This window comes from Phyllobates terribilis, unplaced genomic scaffold (assembly GCF_046119375.1).
Source record: "Phyllobates terribilis strain yellow unplaced genomic scaffold, ASM4611937v1 Scaffold_4__5_contigs__length_816908805, whole genome shotgun sequence".
Lineage (NCBI taxonomy): Eukaryota > Metazoa > Chordata > Amphibia > Anura > Dendrobatidae > Phyllobates > Phyllobates terribilis.
Window position 1 is genome coordinate 474,341,115 of NW_027362764.1, and position 22,747 is coordinate 474,363,861.

General features: G+C 40.6%; 1 protein-coding gene across 2 annotated transcripts in view; it reads right to left on the reverse strand.

The window, feature by feature from the left end:
* Positions 1 to 3,826: 3,826 nt before the first annotated feature.
* SLC22A23 (solute carrier family 22 member 23) overlaps positions 3,827 to 22,747 on the reverse strand; it is a 122,109-nt gene continuing 103,188 nt past the window's right edge. For both annotated transcript variants that reach the window (XM_073678704.1, XM_073678705.1), the window contains exons 4-10: positions 21,067 to 21,235; positions 20,288 to 20,415; positions 19,813 to 19,915; positions 17,694 to 17,926; positions 15,022 to 15,054; positions 14,766 to 14,889; positions 3,827 to 6,767 (exon numbers count right to left, since the gene is read on the reverse strand). In XM_073678704.1, coding sequence (XP_073534805.1) covers positions 6,410 to 6,767; positions 14,766 to 14,889; positions 15,022 to 15,054; positions 17,694 to 17,926; positions 19,813 to 19,915; positions 20,288 to 20,415; positions 21,067 to 21,235 — 1,148 coding nt within the window. In that variant the 3' untranslated portion in view covers positions 3,827 to 6,409. The remainder of the gene's footprint in view (positions 6,768 to 14,765; positions 14,890 to 15,021; positions 15,055 to 17,693; positions 17,927 to 19,812; positions 19,916 to 20,287; positions 20,416 to 21,066; positions 21,236 to 22,747) is intronic.

The window sequence follows — 22,747 nt, forward strand, 5'->3', positions numbered from 1 at the left end:
GCCACAACTTTGAACAGGGCAATATTGCTGTTAATAACGCCGATCTCCTACATTCCAGTAGTAGCATGGTCACAGGTACACACCCGGGGGCTGCCTCTAAAGACCCGGTTCCTCTAACCTAAAGAAGCTTTAGGCAGTATATAAGAAAGCTCCATTCATCTATGCATGGTCACCATGTAAAGGTCTGGTCATACAACAGAGTAGCTTTATCTTACGTGAACCATTATGGACAAACTCTACCAATATCCCTAATGACACTTATGTCTAATCAGTTCAGATTGCGAAGTCTCACCTTTTATCTTTAACAGCACCTCATATAAAGAGGAAGAGAATTGCAAGTGGACCTTTTTAGCCATAGACTACTGGAACAGTGTCCAACCTGCATTGAACAAGCAAGGAATGTGAAGGTGAGTTTTGAATCTAGGCCCATTTTCAGTCCAAAGATGGCACCCTGGGATCTGAATCCAGTGCTTACGGCTCTAACAAGCCTTTGCTTGAACCCATGGATTCAGGGTCTTCACATTAAAGACTATTATCCTGGTGGCCCTGACTTCAGCATGGTAAGTTAGTGACATTCTAGCTTTGTCTGTTAATCCTTTGTTTATACATATCCTGGGCTGGTTCCGGAGCTACCCTATCTTCCGAAGATGGCTTCCAATTTCCATAGAAGTCAGGAAATTGTGCACCCTACTTTCTGTGCTAATCCGGGGAATCCATGGCAGAACAATAAGAAAGCGGATGTCCCCATCAAGCATTTTGTAAGGTTACGATTCAGTCTTCACCTTGCACCCTCTATAGACACAGTAGGCTTGATCTGGGATCTTCTGCTGTCCTTTCCTTTAGGAAAATTGTTCTACAGGTTGTGGTCCCACCCTAACTTTAAAGTTTTTTTTCTCTGTAAATCTCTCGTTGTGGTGCTGTCATGGGTGATCAGAAAACACTAAATTACTTACCGGTAATGTGATTTTCCTGAGCCCATGACAGCACCCTTATATTCCCTCCCATCACAGATAGAAGTTGATCACTTCTTTCATTTCCTTCGTGGTCTTTGATTCACACGGTGTGTAGAAGGAAAAATCATGGGATATATAACTATTAAGTAGTGTCCTCTCATGCTCTGTAAACAACTGAGGTGGTGGAGAGGTGTCGCCCTTTTATTATGTAGGTTTCCTGTCCTGGAAGGGCGGATCCCCTCTCTCGTTGTGGTGCTGTCATGGGCTCAGGAAAATCACATTACCGGTAAGTAATTTAGTGTTTCTTCACCGCCCAATAGTATAAAATCCTATGAGGCATATGTGGTGTCAATATGATCAAGGCTCCCCTAGATTAATTCATTGGGGGTTTAGTTTGTAAAATGAGGTCACATATGGGGGGGGGAGGGTCTGCTGTCCTGGCACCTCAGGGGATCTGTGCCAATGTGACATGGCACCCTCACCATTTCAGCAAAATCTGAACTTCAATATGGTGCTTCTTCCGGTAAGTAATTTTGGTAATTTTCCCTTCACCCATGAGAGCACACCTGTCATGCAAGGTGTGGGAAAGACTTTGTGTTGCACTAAGGGAAGAGGGAAAGGAAGCCCAGACTCTAGGGAAAGGGGGAAGTGGAGACCTCCTAGGTTGATCTAGCGTCACCCTGTCTCCTCTAACGTCCCTGTATTGGCTCTTCATCATTCGCTGCACGCGTGCCTCATCCTGTCTTTCCCTGGTGTATGGCTAAGGCTAGGGAAGAGAGGAGATGAGCACTAGTCTATCTCCACTAAACACTATAGACAACAATGGTACACAAACAGGAAATTGCTTAGCTTTAGACAACTCCAGACAAATGCGCACACGTCCTCAAGCTCCAGAGAGGAAGTTGTACTGCTCTGTCCTCCCTCTGAAACACAGCAGGTATTTATACATCCAGGCAGGGTGTTAATTAGCCAGAGGAAGGTAGTCGCTGGGTCCTAGAGACAGCCGCTCAGAAGATGTCTGTAATGCCAAACGTAGAGGTCTCCTGCAACCAACTTCAGGGCGACTGTCTGTTACTTCTGACACACCCGTGACAACACCTGAGAGATTTATAGAGAAACAAATCACCTTAGGGAGGAGGAGGGATCACCACTTGCAGCACACTTCTACCAAAGGTTAGGTCAGCAGAGGAGGATAGACCAAGTCTATAGTGCCTAAAGGATGTTGAAGGTGAGGACCATGCTGTGGCCTTACAAATCTGGTTGATTGATACCTCCACCCAAGAGGCCGCGACAGCTCTGGTGGAATAAGCCTTAATGCCCTCTGGAACCGAAACATCACTGGCGGAGTAAGTTAACCTAATGGCAATCCCAATCTATCATGCCATGGTATTTTCCGACATCTTACACCCCTTCCTAGAGCGCTGAATCCTAGAGTCCTGAAATCCTACGAACAAAGACTGGCTCTTTCTCCACTGACAAGTATTCTATTAACGTTCTTCTGACATCAATACTGTGAAACTTCTTTTACGTTTCTAGGATTATTACAAAACAAAGGTAGCGTGATCTCCTGAAACCTCATAGCTACCTTGGGGAGATAATTCTATCATCATAAACCTGTGTTGATACCTGATAGTGTAAGAAGGGTTAAGAGAAAGAGCTTGGATATCACCAACCCTATGAGCCTAGGTCAGTGCTACCAATATTATTACTTTCAGGGTAAGATTCTTAATAGACGATTGTTGCAATGGTTCTAACGGACCCTTGGTTAATGCCTCAAGAACCAAATTTAAATGCCAAAGAGGAATTCTTGGATCTGGCACTGGCCTAGATCTGACACAGGATCTTATGAACCTAGATAACCACCTGTTATCTGCCAGATTATAATCCTATAAATTAGGGCTGTGGAGTCGGTAAACCAAACCTCTAACTCCACAATTTCCATGACACAGATTCAGACTCCATGACTCCCTCATACATGGCTCATGTTTAAGTGATAAATTTACTGTAGCACAGATTCATCTCAGCTAAAAGTCTAGACCCTTAGATCAGGAATGGGACAGACATTTATAGGACATTTCATAACTTTCCCAAATTCTTATGAAAAAAAATTCCCCACAAACTGCATTGAATTACTGCACCGAATTTATTATATAATTTTAGGAGCTGGAGTTGGTCCATTTTATACAGACTCCTCAAAAAAAAAAAATTACATCAACTCCACAGCCCTGATATAAGGCTCCCAGGGCTGATAGCAGAACCTTAAGGGTACTAGTAGCTAATTCTAGCTCTTGCGTTTTCTGGAGAAATTCCAAAAAGGCTTTAATTGGGACTTTGCTCCCTAGTTTTTCTCCTGAAAAGTCTAAAAACTTTTTCCAAGTTACTTGTTTCCTACTTTTTAATAAGGTGGAAACTAACCCTGGGGAAAACCCTTTTTGCCACAGCAGTGCACTTTTAAAATTCCACGCTGTCAGATGGAAACCTTTTACTTGGGAACAACAAATTGGACCCCGAGTGAGTAGATCTGGGATCTCCAGCAAAAGCCATGGATCGGACACGGACATTAGCCTCATCCAGGCCAAAATGGAGCTATCAGTAGCACTGATCTGGGGGTGAGGTACCGCCCTTTTATTTCAGTAGGTTTCCAGTCTTCGGTGGATGGATCCCTCTCTCAGGTGTGCAGTCATGGGTTAAAAGGAAAATTATGTTTTTGAGGACTTTTATGACTTTTTAAGGTGGATTTGGAGAGTTTCCTCCCAAAAAACTCTTGTGTGCACATAGCCTAAGAGGTAGAACTCAATCAATATGAGAATACACAATTATGCATTTTGTTAGAATTCAGCACCATTCATAATTCACAGAAACAAGCAGCGGAGTAGTTTTTGGGTTTTTATTTCTGTACACATACAGTACAAATAGTTTTTGCGCAGATACAACCAGGTGACATGCACACATTTAGTTTTTAAGACATGTTTCAGTACTCAATTTGAAAGCTTGTGCTATGGATGTGTACCACCAAACTACTCCTGAAGATCAAACGAAACAGGTATGTACTTAAACATGTATGTATTAAAAGTAAACCGAGACCAAAAACATCGTTGTCCTTGTCTTGTACAGAAAACATTAAAAAAGACTAGTTTCACAAATGCCTGTGGCAGGAGAAATGCTGATCGTGTAGAAACAAAATTTCATGTAACTTTATCCAAAATAGTTTTATGGCTAATTTCTATTTTGCAGGTCATCATCAACACATGATCCATCAAAAGCAGTTTGCCTAATTCCAAACATTATTATCAGTCAGCCATAGCTTCGTTCTAGAAGGATCTTTCAATTCTACACATTTTCTCATATATTACTTCATTATTAGTATTGGCCAGTTGTAACATTAGTGTTAAAATGAGACAAATAAAATCTTTGCTTGGTATGAGTGACCTGTATAACCTATTGCTTTGACTCCTAAAATAATGGTGATGACACCAGGATTAGCAGTAGTGGTTGGACAGGTCTACAGTACTATGTCACCAATTCATGGATGATTGCTTCAAGATACTGTACAAAGAAGACACTAAAAGTTATTACTTTATAAAGGAACAGAAATGTTAAGGATCGGTGTTAAACACCTGGAATAAAATAGGCTAAATTTCCTCCAAAACACTCACATTACACCTCAGAACACATTACTTTTTTTTTTGTTTTATTATTTTTTTTAAGGTGCATCATATCCCCAACTGTTTTAGAGGGGATGCAGTGCGCTTTAAGTCATCCCAACGGTAAAGTGATCAACACTCACAGTTCATTTAATGGCACTTCTTCCAATTTGGTGACCCGTGATTTTGGCTCCACAACATTTAGCAACATTTATTAAAATACTAACATTGATTTTGCATCTGTACAAACCCCCATCTCCCCTCCCTCCAGATCACAAAACTAGATTGGCCATCTTTTTTTTTTGTTTTCTTTTTTCCTTATGATGCATCTAAAAAAAAACCAACAGCTACAGCATAGTTCACATTATGATTAACAGTATTCAACTAGAAAGCACTAATGTAACAGTTACAATGAATACACCTTTCTCGGCAGGTCCTGTGACGAAATACCCTTGTGAAGGCCAATCCCTAAGCAAGGTGCTAACATTTCCAGTCCTGGATCATCCATTACTAGAACTTACAGGATGGAATTGGTGACGATTTTATCTTAACCTGCGTAGAAATAAGCTCTGCACCGAGCTAGAGATTAGCTATACCCTGCCTGTGTATTGTCCTGTATCTGCCCATCCAGAGTTGTCATGATTTCTACACATTCACACCCATCCTATATTAAAGAAATTCCTTTTTGAATGGTTTTAGAAAGTCCTACTAGTCAAGGAGGCTTCTCAAGTTGGCCGTTGAGTGAAATCAACAGATCAGAAAAAAATCCGGGACCATTTAGCCCAGATATACACCTAACCAACCATAATAAATTAGGGTTTCTTGCTTTGAACCAATGTAAGGTGTTTCTTGCTTCTAGTGTAGGGTCTAATGTTCTCTACAATGGTATTGCAAGGAATTAGCAATCTCCTACCGACCAGCACACGTGGTCAAAATAGCTATACATCACAAAGGCATTAACTCTCTCAATGGGGAAATAACTCTGCCTTTAGTAGCCACCTTTCTGTTCATACAGGAGGGAAGAGTATTCGGCAGAATTTGGCACATATTGACTTCACATATGTAAAAGCCTTTTCCCAAATGTCTTCAATGCAAGACGTAAAACCTGAGGGGTAACCATAAGGTACGCTCAGTAGTAGCTGCAAATTATAATGAATGGCAGCCAACAGGTCTTTCAAGGTAGTGGTATTTCTCAATTTCCCAACTGTTCTGTATTGCTCAAGTATTCTAGCAAAAAAAAAAATAGAAACGTATTAGAATGAGGAGTCCATTAGCTCGGTCTTCCCTTTCATGTTCACTTAGGCATAGGTGGAGAAGTGTCCGACTGATGAGCAGAAGCCTCCCACTACTGTTGTGTTGCTAGGTTCCTCCTTCGCATCGTCTCAGATCGTTTCTCATCCTGGTTTTGTTACTTAGGCAGCTGTAAATGTAAAGCAAGGCTACGGAATGGAGAATGAGAATTACTATATCAAAGAAATGAGTAGTTAATCGTTCGATTCACTTTTTTTGTCTTTGAATGTTGATTTTCCTACGAATGACCAACTGGAAATTAAGTAACAAGTATGTCGGAGGAAACCAATTTTAGGATCAAATCACTGCTCAAGACAAAACCACTTCTTGATATCCTTGGAGTGTTAGAGGCTAAATTTCCTTTTGGTGTTTTCCCATATGGTTGAAGGGGCCTAAGCAGACTTCGCAGCCATGTGGGAGGTTGCCCCAATATCAGAAAATCCTAAGGTTGGTCTGTACGACCTGTGCAAAGGGGAAAAAAATAATAAATACATGAGATGTTTCTCCGTGGCAGTTATCCGGCTATGTTGATTTGATACCATTGACCGTGGTGTTTTCAGATACACCATCCCCCATGGCTACAGAATCATGGAGACCAGAGTAGTCCTTGAGTTCAGAGTTTGTTAACAAGAGTGGTTGCTCTCCTTTCTTGTGAGGTAGGAGAGGCTGGCGGGTATAATGCTCTCCGTGAGGGATGTTTTCCGGGAGGCTTTGGTTCTTACTTTCAGGCAGTAGAAGAATGCAAATTATGCAAATCAAAGTACAGCAGGCAAAGATGACATGGTGGAGGAAGTACCCCTTCTGATTGTGAAGCTCCATGATGGGGGCCGTTAGCATCCCAAAACCGGCACTAGCCAAGACCAAACCCAGGCCTCCACCCCTAAAAAATAACAAAATATAATAATTAGCTAATGTATAATGTACCCATATGGGAACAACGAAACACACAGTAAAACAAATAGGTCTCCTTACATGATGTTGTCATTAATCATTATGTGGGAATACATTTTATAACCAGTGTACATTGTAGGCTGTGAGTCTCTCGCCATAGAATCGCAGGAGCCTCATGGAATCCCACAAATGTGACATCCTTTCACAATAAACGCCCAATGGATCCCAGTGTAAGTCAGTGGGGTCTGTCCGGCTCTGGTTTTAGCCATTGTGCAATGGATCTGCTAGTGTGTTATCACTTGTATGTACTATGTATACAAGAAGCTGCAAGAAGTAGCCAAGTTGGCTTTGGCTCAGTCTGGGCAAAACTACAATAAAAGCAGACTTTAAACATCTGAATTCACATCAGAGAATGCCATCATACTATGGATGAGCATGGCTTATAACCCTAAGCAGAAATAATCATACAAATGCAGGGTTAAGTTAGGAATCCGGTTTTTGTTTCCTTGTTGCCACTAGAGGGCAGGCAATGACAGAGAAACAACTTACTGGTTTCATAAGCGCCAGTCAAAGTAAATCTAGTGGGTCCTGCACCTGTACTGGTGAGAAGCGAGCTTTATACTGCCCCTTGTCTGATCACAAACCTGTAGCGGGGTACTTACTGAAGGAAAAACCATGTGTTGACAACAAAGTGCCCATTAAAGTAAAAAGCTTAGGCTGCATTCACACATTGCATTTTTTCAAAAGGCACTGCAAAAATGCATTGTTTTTGCCATGATATTCAACAGTGATAAAAGTGCACAGTGTAAATTTTTTTCCAGTGAAATGCAATGTTGAAAACAATTTCAAATATTATGGAAAATGCAATGCGTTTTTGTCATAATTTTGGAAAACTGCAGTGGAAAAAGATGCATCATGTCCAAGTATTAAGAATAACTAACAACCAGACACAGCTAGATCTTCTAAATCACTCTATACGGTCAGCCACTCTGTTACTCTCTTCTGTATAACTGGCTGTGTTGAGAAGTGAGGGAAATAAAACTCCAGCACCTATAGTGCTGGCAGAAGGCTGATAAAGAGAAGCCGCTCACTCAAGTGAATGGTATGCTGCATTGCATGAGAATTGCAACAGTTACTGGACACATTAGACTAGTATGAGCATCTAAAGCAGTTTCAACTAGTGGTAGAAGAGATCATGCTTTTCTACAGGTTTTGTATGAAAAGGACAGGTATACTGTAATTTATTTCTACAATATTTTTCTACATTATTTCTATAAAAGAGGGGGTTAGTAAAAAAATAAATAAATAAATACGAGATTTCCTTATTCTTAAGTGCTGCAGTTAATTAGCTTCAGGGACTACGATGCTCCCTCAGTGGGAATATTTACCAGACAAGAGGAATCATTCAGGGAGTATCAGAACCAGACAGGATCTTATAGCGTGATGCAACAATGGTCCGAATATGTGAAATTTATCATTAACCTCACTGCAATGCAATTCTAGTTATTACATCGCCCACAATCCCCCTCCCCACAATTATCCTTCAATTCCATATGTTCAAAAAGTGCAAGAAAATCAGAAACCTAGAGCACTGTGTTATAATAGCTAACAGCCAAGGATGTGGAAAGTTTCATTATGTGTAAGTACACAGGTTCATTTACTTATTGGTATAAGGCTTTCTATTAGAGCGCAATGCTCATTAATGCAGTGCCAATGTATCCAGAAGATGCAGACAGAGAATACATTTATCCTCTTTGGCTCTGTACCCGGTGGAAGTGACAATGCCATCTAGCCTTCCAGCTACAGATGTACCCACATCCTGGGCACACAACATTTTCTGGATTGTCTAGTTGCACAATTAATGGGCTTTATGTATGTGTATGAGGAAATAAATGGCCTTTCCGGATAGCAGAGCAAGGTGCCATCTGATCATGTCCCAGCATTGGCATTGCGCCACTTACGTTAGGAGAGTTCTAGAATGACCGAGAATGAGCCATCAATCAAAATAGTATTCAGCACCCAATTTATAGGCATTGTCCCATTTCAGGAAATCTTAAAATCACCGGGCACAGTTTGGTGTAATAATAAAAAACAAAACACAACACCACCAATGGATCACCCCACCCAAAGCTGCTGAGCTCACTGATTGGCTGCCATGCTGTCGGCGTGACATCGGCACAGCAACCCATGCCAGACACTGGAAGCAGCGATGAACACTCTGGACCCGAGGATGGTGAGCACAGCAAGTTTTGGTTTTTTAGTACCAAATTGCACCCAGGTACAGACTTCATACAGACCCCAACACTATCCATTGTTCCCAAGTGTCAGATCCTAATGATCTGTTAACAATGACCTATCCTACAGACAGGTCAATGATATGTCAGCCCTGGTCACCCTTTAAATACAAAATTGTAAGAGCAGAAAACGTTAACAGTAAAAACGCATATGATTTCCAGTAAGAAAATATCTTAATATGAAAAATATATATAACTATTAAAATTCAATACTGATAAATGACGGCCATTGTGTTTTCCAACTGGCCCTCCAATCAAGTGCTATAAACTATGACATTGTAGACTGCAGGTTGATGAAAAAAAGCTCCAACTTTAATGGGGAGCCGTTAACTTGTCAGTGTGTTCTTAAACCAGGTGACCAGAGGAAACCATGTAAGATCTGCGCCCATCTAAACTAGTGGAGCGGATCTCAAATCATGTCGCAATGGAGACCACAGTGACACCAACTAGAACGCTTATGGATATGTTTAAAAGGACAACTCTCAGTATAGATTATTATTCAAGAATAAAAAAATGTCATGAGCATGCAGGAAAAAAAATTATATCCTGGGAAATTGTAGTTATGTTTTTTTCTTTTACTATAGTTTGTGATCTACTCTAAAATCTAACCCCTAAATCCCCTGTTAGAGGCCTCTCACCCAGTCAAACCAGTTTTCCTGTTTGCACTGATGAGGAGCAAACACCCTAAAACACGTGTCTGCAAATGGAGTTTCCGGTTTGGCTTTTTATTCTAAGTCATGCTGCAACGTCCTTTAAGGGGGTCGATATTGACTTTTAGGATTCCAATATGTGGAACTATTAGAGTTCCTCTCCCTCTCTGAAGAGGCTATTTGTATTACCATTAGCTCATTGCATATGTCTGTCCCAAATAGGGTCACCGTGACGTGGTGGGATGGCTTTTACATTTTTTTGATCAAAAATATCTTAAATAAGCACCCTATATTATTTTCATGCACTACTTCTATTTATTTACTGCAAGGAATTTACTTATTATGCTTTTAGCTTGGGTTTTATCTGTTTAGTGGCCAGTGTGAACATCCGCTTACACACTAACTTATATTCCAGTTCATCTCTTTAGGTTTTTGGTTTCATTGCATGTAAAACCTCACTCTCCATGCCCTTTGTGCTTTGCAGATCTCCAATGGATAGAATACAGCTAGATGACTCAAATCATTTGTTGTGACCAATGGGATCTGTTATCTGCAAGAAATAAAGAGTTATTGGTAGCACGCCCTACAGCTTGCCTGGCGACAACTGCTTCTCCTGCCTTGTTTTCCATGAGCACCTACAGCAAATCAGTGGTAACTGGAAAAGCAGTAATCAGAAGCCTAGTAAACAAGGCTTGCTTCAATGATTTCCCTTGTTCGGCAGTGAATCTGGAGGTTGCATTCTCCGCATTCAGTCATCTCACATGCTAAAGCCCAATAATACAGAACACGATCTGTTCCTGCAGTTCAGCTCAAAATTATCTGGTCAATTGAGTAGAAGTGGAGGAGCAAAGTAAGCAGTTATCCGTCCTACACCCGGGTATCCGTGGCTTCCTTTCCAATAAACACGTACAAGGGGGCACTTAAGAGCACAACCTTTCACACAGTTTTGCAATGTGGATTACATTAACCCTATTATCTATGTTCTCCCACAATGACTGCAGAAAGATAGATCTGCATGACTGACACAGCAGCTGTGAATGTGCGCAGCGGTTCAATCTCATGAGTAAAATCAGGTCAATGAACTCCGGTGAGAGAGTACAGACAGTGCCGTAGTAGAAATGGCTTTCTTTACAGTAAGCTTCAACATAAAGTATATGTTCACACAGTGTGGATTCTGATCCAAAGCCCTTATCAAGAATAGCTTCAAATACACTTGACTATAATGGAAAACATGCCTTATTGCACATGGCGCGGTTTTTCCTCCTACAGATTTTTTTCAGTATGGCAAAGAAAAAAAAGCCACTTCAAATTCTTGAAAAATCAATGTCAGAAAAAAAACTCTACAATTGCCCTCAGAATGCTTAAGGGTAAGTTCACATGGTGTCTTTTTTTAGGTGGGTTCCTCCTGATAAAGTGCTTAAAGAATGCTAAAAAGAATTAACCTATGCACTGCTATGTCAAAAGAACTTATGATGCCTAGGTTACGTATTTTTCAGCTTATTTTACCCATTTCAGGCTTAGAAAGCCATCAAGTGGCTAAAAGAAGTGACTAGTCCGTTCTTCAGGCAACTTCCATATGGACATTGCTGAACTAGTTTATATATACAGTCTAAAAAAGGCTGGTGGAAAAGTGGCCAAAAAGACCCAAGGACAACGCTTCGGGAAGAATGCGGCCAGTGGTTTACTAAAAGAGTCTTCTTCTTCAAAAGCTCAACATGTACGCTGTGTGCACATAACCTTGGGGTATGTGGATATGGCGTGACCTAGATGCCGACACAGCCGTTACGTTTTCCATCACAAAGCCGCTTCAGGAAAACGCTGACGGCTTCGCAATCATCTCTTTCACTATCCAGTGTGATCATTGTGGTTTGGTCCTGATGAAGAGGTTTGGAAACCTTCAAACGCGTTGACACAAACCGCATTCATGCTTCACTTTCGTATGTGATCGTACTTTCCAACCTCAGGCAGCACAGCCTTTGAACCACCGTATTCCTCATTTATTGCATCATATCTCATTGGTGGTCCTTACCTGATTCTATAGGAGTTGTGACTGTCACAACCCTATCAGGTGAGTGGATCTATAATATTTTACACCACTTTGTTTCCAGTTAAGACACTATTTGCGCTTTTTGTCTCTCCAGTTTTACCTTTTGCTTCACTATATAGTGTTAAGTATACAGAGCAGGCGGTTTCAGAGCATGTCACTTCTTTTAACCGCTTCAGGGTTTCCAGAGCATGTGCACAACAATGCTCTTTTAACATTGCTGTGCAATATGTTCACTTTATGGGGCACTTTTGCCGGCATATTCCCAGCAGAAACCGCCTGAAAAAGACATGTGCATATAAACTTAGGGAGTTTAGTACTGTGGATTCTGGAGGAGGTTCTGCACCAAAATTCACATTAAAAACGGTTTCAAATAAGCTGATCATTGATTATAATGGAAAAACACATTGTGCAGCATTTCCCACATTTTCCTGAAAAAATGACTCATACTTGACTATTTAATAAAAACAGAAAAAAGCCCCCCAATTTATTTTTTTTACACTTTTTTGTTTACATGGATTATGTCATTCAGCCAGAAAAATCCACATCCACAAACCCTGTGTTAACATACCCTCCTTATCATTTCATCCCAAAAAAATGAAGCATCAGTCCATTCACTGTGCTGGCAAGTTATTGAAAAATCCAATATACATTTCTTATCCATATCAATATCTAGGATAGTTGAGTGACAATAGATGTGCCATTGTGGGCATCAGAAAAGGCTAGAGTTGGGGCATGTTCACATGGAGTTTTTTTCAGGTGTTTTTGGAGAGGTAACTAGTGATGAGTGAGCGTGTTCTGTTAACCCGTTCGGCAAGCTTGGGTGCTCGCCAAGTATTTGCGGTGTGCTCGAATGTTTTGTTAGAGTCATTGTGTGTGCAAGATTTGCGACTGACAGCTTTAATATATGTGAGGAATACCAAACAAACAGGCATTCCTCACATGTATTAAAGCTGTCAAACAGTTGCAAATCATGCACATGGAGTGACTAAAACATAACATTCGAGCACACCCGAAGATGCTCGGAAAACACCCGATCATGCTTGTAAATCTCAAGTAACGAGCATGCTCACTCATCACTAGAGGTAACGCTTCAAAATCCTCCTTAAAAGCAGCTTTAAAAACTATTCCAATTTATTTCTATGGCAAATCCACTTTACTGTTCATACGAGCAGTTTTCTTTTTTTCCTGAAGGGATTTTGAAAAACTCCTGGGAAAAAGAATGTCAGTTCTTTGAAGCAGATCTTGAAAGAATCCACAAAAACTAGGCACTGTCCAATCAAAAAGCTGCAAAACAAATCTTTAGGAAAAAAAACGGTCCCAAAACATCTCCAGGAAAAGAAAATTTGTGTTTTTTGAAAACCTGAAAAAAGACATTGTGAACATGGAGCAATGCAGAGAGGTGGATGTATCACCAGGCAATATAAAAACAGTTATACAGGTGTTGTGTCAGGGGTTCATCATTTTATTAAGATGTTCTTTAGAGAGGTCGGCATTAATGTCTGTATATGTTGCAGCCCAGTCATGGTAACCACACACAGTTTCCTACCAATACTTGTGCTGCATGAAATAACAGGTATCCTTTCCACCTTCATACATGATGGCCATCTTCTATTAGAAGACCACATACCTAGATGAACACTTTTCTATGCCATTTTCAGTAGTTGTCTCAGAGTTCATTGTAAATGTTCTATACATAACAGAATTCTCAGAGTTCGAAGCTTCTTTCCAAAGCAAGAATTGTAAACCCCAATCTATCTTCTATACCACGTAGGAACAGAGCCTCTGCCATGTCTTACACAATGGTAATCATTGTTTAAATTGTAACCTGCAGAAGATGTGGTGACAATGTGCATGACAAGATCTCTGAAATGCCCGAAGAATGCAGCTGACCTGTGTACCCTTACAGGAAGACTCCAGGCAAAAGGTTTACCATGTATTAAGCTTACCGAGTGACAAAGTGTCTTAGAGAAGGCCCCCCGAAAAAAATCATCCATCTTCACCCAAGACCCTGCACTTGGTAAAACACTGGACACTTTTATGGGGTCATGTTAGGTCACTATTGTTCATCAGAATTTGTAAGGCAAAACCAAGAGTAAGTTAAAAAATAACAATGATTAATCTGTACCTCTTCTATATTGTGGACCAGGGGTGGGAAATTACTTTTCTCGAGGGGCCGCATGAGAGACTGACTCTTGTGGAAAGGGAACCTACAGGCCGAACTTAATTATGTTTAACATTAACATATTTTCTATCAATATTAATTTTTATCAGCATGTTGAGCTGGTGACTTCATTGAGCCTGTTGCACTTAGTCTCAGTCACACATAGTGAATGGTGGAGCATGGAGCCAATGGCTCCCTACTCCACCACTGCATTCACCATTATCTTCAGATACCAGTGGAATCGAGATGCCAGATAGGGGGGTGGGATGAGGGCAGCAGCTTGGTGGGCCTCTGTTGCCAGCCTTTTGGCTGTTATGGTCTGTTCTGGAGCCACTTCTGGTTTAGCCTTATAAACACTAATACCAAATACTCAACAAAATACTGTTAATGTGAAAGTGGCCTATACAAATTGGCCGGCTGGAGTTTTTTAAGGCATAAGTCTTTTACACTCTGCTAACCTAGTGCAGCATGGTGGCTCAGTGGTTAGCACTGTTTCTTTGCAGCGCTGGGTCCTGGGTTCAAATCCGACCAAAGACAACAACTGCAAGGAGTTTGTATGTTCTCCCCATATTTGCGTGGATTTCCTCCGGGTTCTCCGGTTTCCTCTCACAAATACACAGGAAATTTAGGTTGTGCGCCCCATTGGGGACAGTGCCGATAATGTCTGTAAAGCGCTGTGGAATATGATGGCGCTATAAAAGCCATGCATAATAAATAATAGGGAGTCTGGCATCAGAGAAAGACAAGAACTCAGTAACATATGCCCAGGAATGAGTGACGACTAATAGAAGCAGCAGTGACACGATGACAATATAGACAGAAGTAACGCATGTACCTGATCACAGTGGGGGTGATTTCAGCGCAGAAAAACACACTTAAACTGCCAACTGCATGAGAGGAGAACATCCCGATAATGGAGAAGATTACTGAGAATTTATTCTTCACCGTTTCACTCATACCTTAAAATATATCAAACACAACATCATAATTAACATTTTCAAGGCAATTTAAAGGTAAGTATAACAAACCTTGCCAATATGTCTTAAACATAATATACTACAAAATATAGTCCTGTGAATATGAGATCTTACCCATGTCAGGACGCTGTGCGTATTTTCCAATCACTATTCACAAACAGCAGAGTAGGAAAAAGAAAAGAGGGAAAAAAATAAATGAAGATGTCATCTCATTTCTCAATTACATTGCACAAAACATAACAGAATGTTTCAGGGTAAATGCAGAAAATATGAATGTGATGGACCCTGATATATCTATGTATAAAGCTAGCCAACCCTACAGTCTGTCCAGTGTATCTAAATGAGGGTCACAGAGATCCAAGCTGCAGGCACAAACACCACTCACACATGTGAAATAGATTATACAGTGGTAGACATGTCTGCAACAATCTACAGTCTGTGAAGAAACGCCAAGGTACAGATTCATTAAGACCAATGTTTTGTATGCCAGTCTTAATGAAGGGAGCGATGGAGTAAGGTGCGCATAATGCATTAAGAGGCATACGACTTTTAATGAATTTGACACATATTTAAAATGCAGTGCACCACCTCCAGAAATGTAAATCAGCCAGGGGGTTGCATACATTTCTTCGTAATTCATGGTGTAAAATATGATAAATCTGTTGGGTGTATTTGGCCATGCCTCTCTGAGCTTTGTCCACTTTTCAAAAAGTTGTCAGAGCTGGCAGGGAGCAGCATAAAAACTCCAAAAGATATAACATGTTTGTGTAACTTCTTTGTTGGTTAAAATTGCAAGCGCAACTTGGTTAAAATTGCAAGCGCAACTCAGAAACTGGCTGGGTCTGGCTATTTTCAAAGTCCCAGTGCTACGCTCAGGCTGCAGAGGCAAAGTTTCCTCTGCTAGCAGCATCAGGAATTGCACAGTTCAGACCATCCTTGCAACCTTGATGTTCTGAACTGCCTATCTTCAGGAGCACACCGCCCCCGACAAAAAGGAAGCTGAGAGGCAGAGGAGCAGTGCGCTCCTGAAGACAGAAGACACTATTTTAAAAGCACATATGTATTCTTGGCAGATGCACTTTAAAAAGTAGACTTCTGAAAGATGTCCTTAAAACGTACAGAAGGTACTGCAGCACATGATACAATGAGGATTAGGCTCCATGTGCATGTGTTCTATCCAATTCTTTGCACATCTAACACACACCCATTATATAGTCTATGAGTATGTTTATAGATCCATCTTTCCGCAATTAAAAGCGGACATGTCCATTTTTATCTGATCTGCAGTTCAAAATCGCCCATTCAAGTATGGAAAATGGGCAGAAGAAATATGAAAACCTTCATTTTTTTTTTATTTGTGCATATGGGAAAAATTGACTCCACACTGATGGTAAAAATGGACACATGGACAAATTAAAACATTAAATAAAAAAACATTAAAATCGGATAACAAAATACTGATCAAATGTATTTTTTTCCTCAAATCTAAACAAAAACAGCTGACGTCTGAATGAAGCATAGAAATCCTTGAATACTCCCATTTCAGCACTGCCTACTACACATTGATGGCAAATCTAGATTATGTTCGTGTGTTGCTCCAATCAGACATTTATCTCTAGAAATGGGGTGAACCGCTCCTGGCCACGAGCTGACGTATCAGAGTCAGAAATAAAGAGGCGGCCAGGTATGTGAATGGTTTTCTTCGTTAATTTCTATAGGAGTTTTGTAAAGAGCCGAGCAAGTGTGGAGATGTCATAGATGTCGATTATGGTAATAACTCATTAAGATTAGTAATGCATAAGTGAAAATACGGACCACACAGCAGGGGCTCACAGAATGAAGCAGCTGCGCACCCAGGCTGTGTGGTCAGTATATTCACTTAGGCTTCCTCCCCTGGCCAGGAGATGTGGTATGTACTAACTACGTGGCTACATGGTTGGAAACAGCAAATAAGTCAGTACATAGCAGTGGCGCATTTATAATATCTCAATACAGGAACTTTTTTTTTAAACACATTCAATTGTGGAACTTATTATTCCAACATTTATTGATTAAAGTGTTTGTTTGTGGGTCAACCAGGGCTGTGGAGTCAGTAAGCCAAACCTCCGACTCCAACATTTCCATGACACGGACTCCACGGCTCCGACTCCGATTCCCTCATACATGGCTCATGCTTAAGTGATAAATTTACTGTAGCACAGATTCATCTCAGATAAAAGTCTAGACCCTTAGATCAGGAATAGGACAGACATTTATAGGACATTTCATAACTTTCCCAAATTCTTATGAAAAAATATTCCCCACAAACTGCACTGAACTACTGTACTCAATTTATTATATATTTTAGGAGTCGGAGTCAGTCCATTTTATACTGACTCCGATTCTGACTTCACCAAAATGGTCACCGACTCCACAGCCCTGAGGGTCAACCCCTTCAAGGTTTCTTTTGGCATTGAGGTAAAATGATTTTCATTGCAGACAGAAATGTTACTATAAGCTGTTGGGCCCAAAGCAAATTCTTTAAACTTGGCATATAAGGACATCTACCATGCTATGTGTCTTTCTATGCCACCTGTGGAATAAGACTTAAGTTCCCCCATTTACATTAGATGGCTGTTAGCTGAATGATGGTTCGACCGATCATTTGGCCGGTAGTGATGTTGGCCATCTATTCCATACAAAGGAGTGCTCGTTTAGCCGAGTGCTCCTGTGTTCGCCATGACAGAGCTGCAGCCAGACATGTCTAAAACAGATCATGCGGTCACATAAATAACTACCGTACTTACAATTCAGAAGACCGAGTTGAAGAAGTGATGCTAAAGCAGTTAATATCATGAACAGTAGCAACCCTCCTCTTCTTCCCAAAAATCCGACAACCGGACACATTGCCAGACATGATGCTAATGTAATTCCTGCCATGGCAAAGTAGTTGGCATAGAAGTTGTGCATGATGTTCATATTGACTTCAGGGTCCATCAGACTTTTAGCAAAACAGTGGTGTATCCCATATCCAGTCAACCTGGAAATGATCACACAAGGACACAGTGAGAAATGATGTTACCATGTCAGAAAAGTCAACACATTCCTAAGAGCCACGTACTGATATAACAACCAACCATTCTCCTTGTATGTGGTACACCAGTGACAAGAACAATAAAACGCCCTCAAGGAATTCAGCTAACTGGCCAACTAGGATTACACCACGTGCTCCACAGCACCTTTCTTCTTAAAAAACATCAGAGCTGGTCAGGGAGGCCTACTTGGCTCAGAAGAGTGCAATGTTTTATTTCCGTGCTGCCCAACTGTGGATATGCAGAATATCCCAGTTTCCCAATCTTTAAATGGAATTTGTCAGCAGGTTTTTGATATATAATCTCAGGACAGCATGAGGTAGTGGTTAAACATGTGTCACTTATCAAGCTGTGTGCGGTTTACTTAAAGTGAAGGTTTTATCACCAGGACATTATCATTGCTGTGACTAGCTGCCTGCTTGCCTTCTTGTCTGACTCTGCCCCCTCCTGTGATAAGCAGCTCACTGTCAATACACCATGTACATGCAGTGCCTGGTGTGGGCGGGGTTAGCTTTCTCAGCTCTGCTTCATCTTACATCTAAAAACTCTGTGTCACAACTACTGCACCCAGTAAACTAAGTGATACATCGTTGGAATCAGGGTCTCTTGTCCTACATGATTGTTGCTCCCAGATGAGGTAGCAAAAACCTGGTGACAGATTCTCTTTAACAAGACAAATATCTACATGAGTGTAACTAGGTCAGACTCCCAATGATTTTACATTGATGGACTTTGCTAGAGTATCAACTAAAAATTGGGGACGACCTATTTTAAGTTTTTTTTTCCCCCATTTGTAATTACATACTTGACAGACTATTTTCTGTAGAAAAGTTTGGACATACTTTTGGCTATTCGTACAAAGTATAAAAATATGAAAGATACATTGTTATTTTATATGTTACACCTATATGACACAAAGTGAGGATTACGTGTGATGTGCAGAACTACAAAATAGTAAGAGAAAAATGAATAGCTAAGATAGATAGAATGTTAAACAATGCTTATACCCAAAAGTGTGTACTGTATTTCTTAGGCTACGAGACACATGTACATGAAGATATAGTTAAAAAAAACACTATCATTGTGATCATTAGCCTTTATCAAATGCACGGGACAAAAGCCCCTTTGCAGACCAATACATGATAATCTATATATGTTGGGACTCTACAAAACCTTTTTTTTTTTTTGAAGATGCTGATTAAAACTCTTGCTTCTACCTGTTTCATTATGGTGCAGAAGGGAACCTGGACAGTACAACCACGTCAACAGGCATACTATGTATGCTAATTTTACTAGTGACATTATTTGCTCTTATACGGAGGTCTCAAATAAAATGGGAATGGTAAGAGATGTGGCAATAACTTTGATCAGATTTTTGGTGCCTAATTATTCAGCTTCTTCTGTGCAAGAGCCTAAGCAGGAACAGCTGGGGTCCAGCGAGGGTGAATGTCACTTTTTTTTTTCTACAAGGACAATGAAGACTTCTGAAAGAATTTTTCTTCACTGGACAACCACTTTAGGAATGCTTGCAGTTCTCCTGCTGAATGTATCTGCTGTCATCAGGCGGCCCAATTGGCTAGCAAAGTTCTGTCTTGTGGTAACGTACAATTGCTTCTTCTGGATGTATCCATAGAGGTCATTTATAAGGATTGGCCACTATCTTTATTTCAATAGAATTACAGGTTCCCCTCCTGCACTTGTTAGTCTACCCTTCATCATAGATTGTACAGCTCTTCAGTATACACACAAAACACATGATATATACAGTACGAGGCTGCAGCATTCACAAACATTGGGGCATCTTGATCACGTTATGCATTATAGGTCAACTTACGAATTAACACAAAGGACAAGTATATTCTTCCACAGGTTCCTAGTTCCCACGACTTTCACAATACAAACTTTCTTAGGTCTTCTTGCGAGCTCCCTTTCCAATTCTGCAACAAGATCAGTAAAGTACAGTAGATACAAATTAATATAATATTCATATATCCTTCCTAATATCCATAACCTGGCTCTGTTCTGGAGATCATTATGGCAGATAGTCTCAGAATCATCTGCCCATGCTAGAAGCACTTTGTTCTTGTTCATTGCCACTTAGGGAGAACATGAGGTGCGACTGCTTGGAGAAGGTTATGTGCTGACAGAAGGAGCTGTCACTCCTTTAGGAGCGGTGGGAAAGGTGTCCCCCTAGGCTGAGGGTCACTTACAATAAAATAAAAATGTCTGATAAACTTGAAGAAATTATTTATAGGAAAAAAAAAATATCGGTAGTGGGTTGCGCAACATTGGAGGCGCATAATTCTTACCTGGCATTACTCCCTTGATGTCACTTTCTGTGTTCACTCTATTCTTGTGAATAGTTTGAAGAATTTGCTTCTTAGAAGCATCAAACTGCATTGTGGCCATTAACCACCTCAAAGATTCAGGAAAGATGCTGTAGGCAAACGACAGCCATAGACGGCACATTTATAAACTTGTATATACATATACAGCAAACAAAGCTAACAAGTACTCCAAAAAGTTAGACCATGCTCACTATGTCATTTTTCAGACATTGAGTTGCTTTGGGATATTTAGCACTTTTAGGCTAAATGAGCCATGGTAAAGGGACGCATAGAGCTCCAGTGTTACAAGGAATAAATACTTATAAAGTCATTATTTGTAATCTCTTATCATTTCTGATTCTAAATTGTTAGTGATGAGCAAGCGTGTTCTGTTAAGCATGCTCGCCGAGTATTTGCGGCGTGCCCGAATGTTATGTTTGAGTCATTCTGTGCGCATGATTTGCGACTGTTTGACAGCTTTAATACATGTGAGGAATGCCTAAGAAACAGGCTTTCCTCACGTGTATTAAAGCTGTCAAACAGTTGTAAATCATGCGCAGGGAGTGACTCAAACATAACATTCGAGCACGCCGAAGATACTCGAAAAACACCGGAGCATGCTTGTAGATCTCGAGTAATGAGAGGGCTCGCTCATCACTACAAACTGTATAAAAAAAAAAACAGAAAAGTAGCAGTGACATGTGAACGCAGTCTTAAAGTTTGTCCCATGCCCAACTTATATAGAGGATGTATATACTTACTACCAGTAAGATAGCATGAGAATAAAAGGGCAGATTATGACAGCCTGGAGGATCTGCCAGTCTCTACAGAGAGCTGCCAACCCCGGCAGAAGAAATTGTCCTGCCATTCCAATGAAACTGGCCACCATTGTAATCATGAATCTGTGGCCCGGAGGGCAGAGTTCTATCCCTAAAAGAGAAAACGGGTCTATCAGCATTGTCTTTACAGAGAATTACCATCTGTGTATACAAGTATAACCAGCATTAATACGATTGCTATTACTAGAAAATATGTTTAATACTGGCAATTTTCTCCATCCGCTATTGTTTCCAACAGAACAAGCCTTGTATTAAACTAGCTGCCTGAGGACATAAAACATTATCTTAATCTTGTTCTAATTGCATTAAAAAGTTATTTTAATGCAATTAGAAACTAATTGATAATAGTAATGTACTTTAACCAATTCAAAAGTTATTCCCATCTTCAACAGGGTATGCCATAAATATATGATTGATGGGCAAATACCTTAAGACTATGCCCCTTTTTGTGCAATGTTGTCAAAGTATAGTTTGTCGCACATTCTTGTTCACTTCAATTATTTCTAAGTGTGATTTAGGGCTGTGGCGTCAGTAAGCCAAACCTCCGACTCCTCAATTTCCCTGACATCCGACTCCACAGCGCTGCCTCACTACTGAGCATGTACATAAAGTGCAGAACTGCCTCACTACTGAGCATGTACATAAAGTGCAGAACTGCCTCACTACTGAGCATGTACATAAAGTGCAGAACTGCCTCACTACTGAGCATGTACATAAAGTGCAGAACTGCCTCACTACTGAGCATGTACATAAAGTGCAGAACTGCCTCACTACTGAGCATGTACATAAAGTGCAGCACAGATTCATCTCAACTAAGAGCCGAGATCCTTAGATCAGGAATAGGACATTTCATAACTTTCCCAAATCCTTATGAAAACATTTACAGCACATCCTGCATTGTACTACTGTACCCAATTTATTATATATTTTAGGAGTCAGTCCATTATATACCGACTCCAACTCCACCAGAATGGACACAGACTCAGACTCCACACCCCTGGACAGTGATTGGCCATTTTTGGAATTCCGATAGAGATAAATGCATGAGCATCTCCACCTCTATCCTGATATGGGTAGTATGGCAATACCATATATGTGTCATTTTATTGCTTTACATCTTTATACATATCTATGTTTGAGAGACCTGCAGTATGCTCCATCTGTAAGTTTTGGATTTATCACACTGGCTCATTTACATTGATAAATCTGGTGCATCTTTACACTATCTCCTCTAAGCTTCTACCAATGGGCTTGGTTTGTTCCAGAAATGTATGGCATAATTTTGATGAATTTTTTGATGCACACCACTTTTCACACCCCATTGTCAATCAAGGCATAAATATGGTACAAGTCATTTTTTGGTGCAAATTGAGCCAATATTCTACCGCCTTTAGCCTAGTTAAGGCTGCCCATTCTATGTAGATGTACAATTGTCAATGCTAGCAGTCATACACAAAACAGATCCCGAAGTTTGCAGATTTCTTGCGCACTGTAACATGTCCGACATCTTGCACCCCCACCGATCAGTCGTGACCATATGTAAGAAGTGTATGGTGCAGAACACCACCGCTCTGTAGCCGGCCACTAGAGTATGACAGCAGGG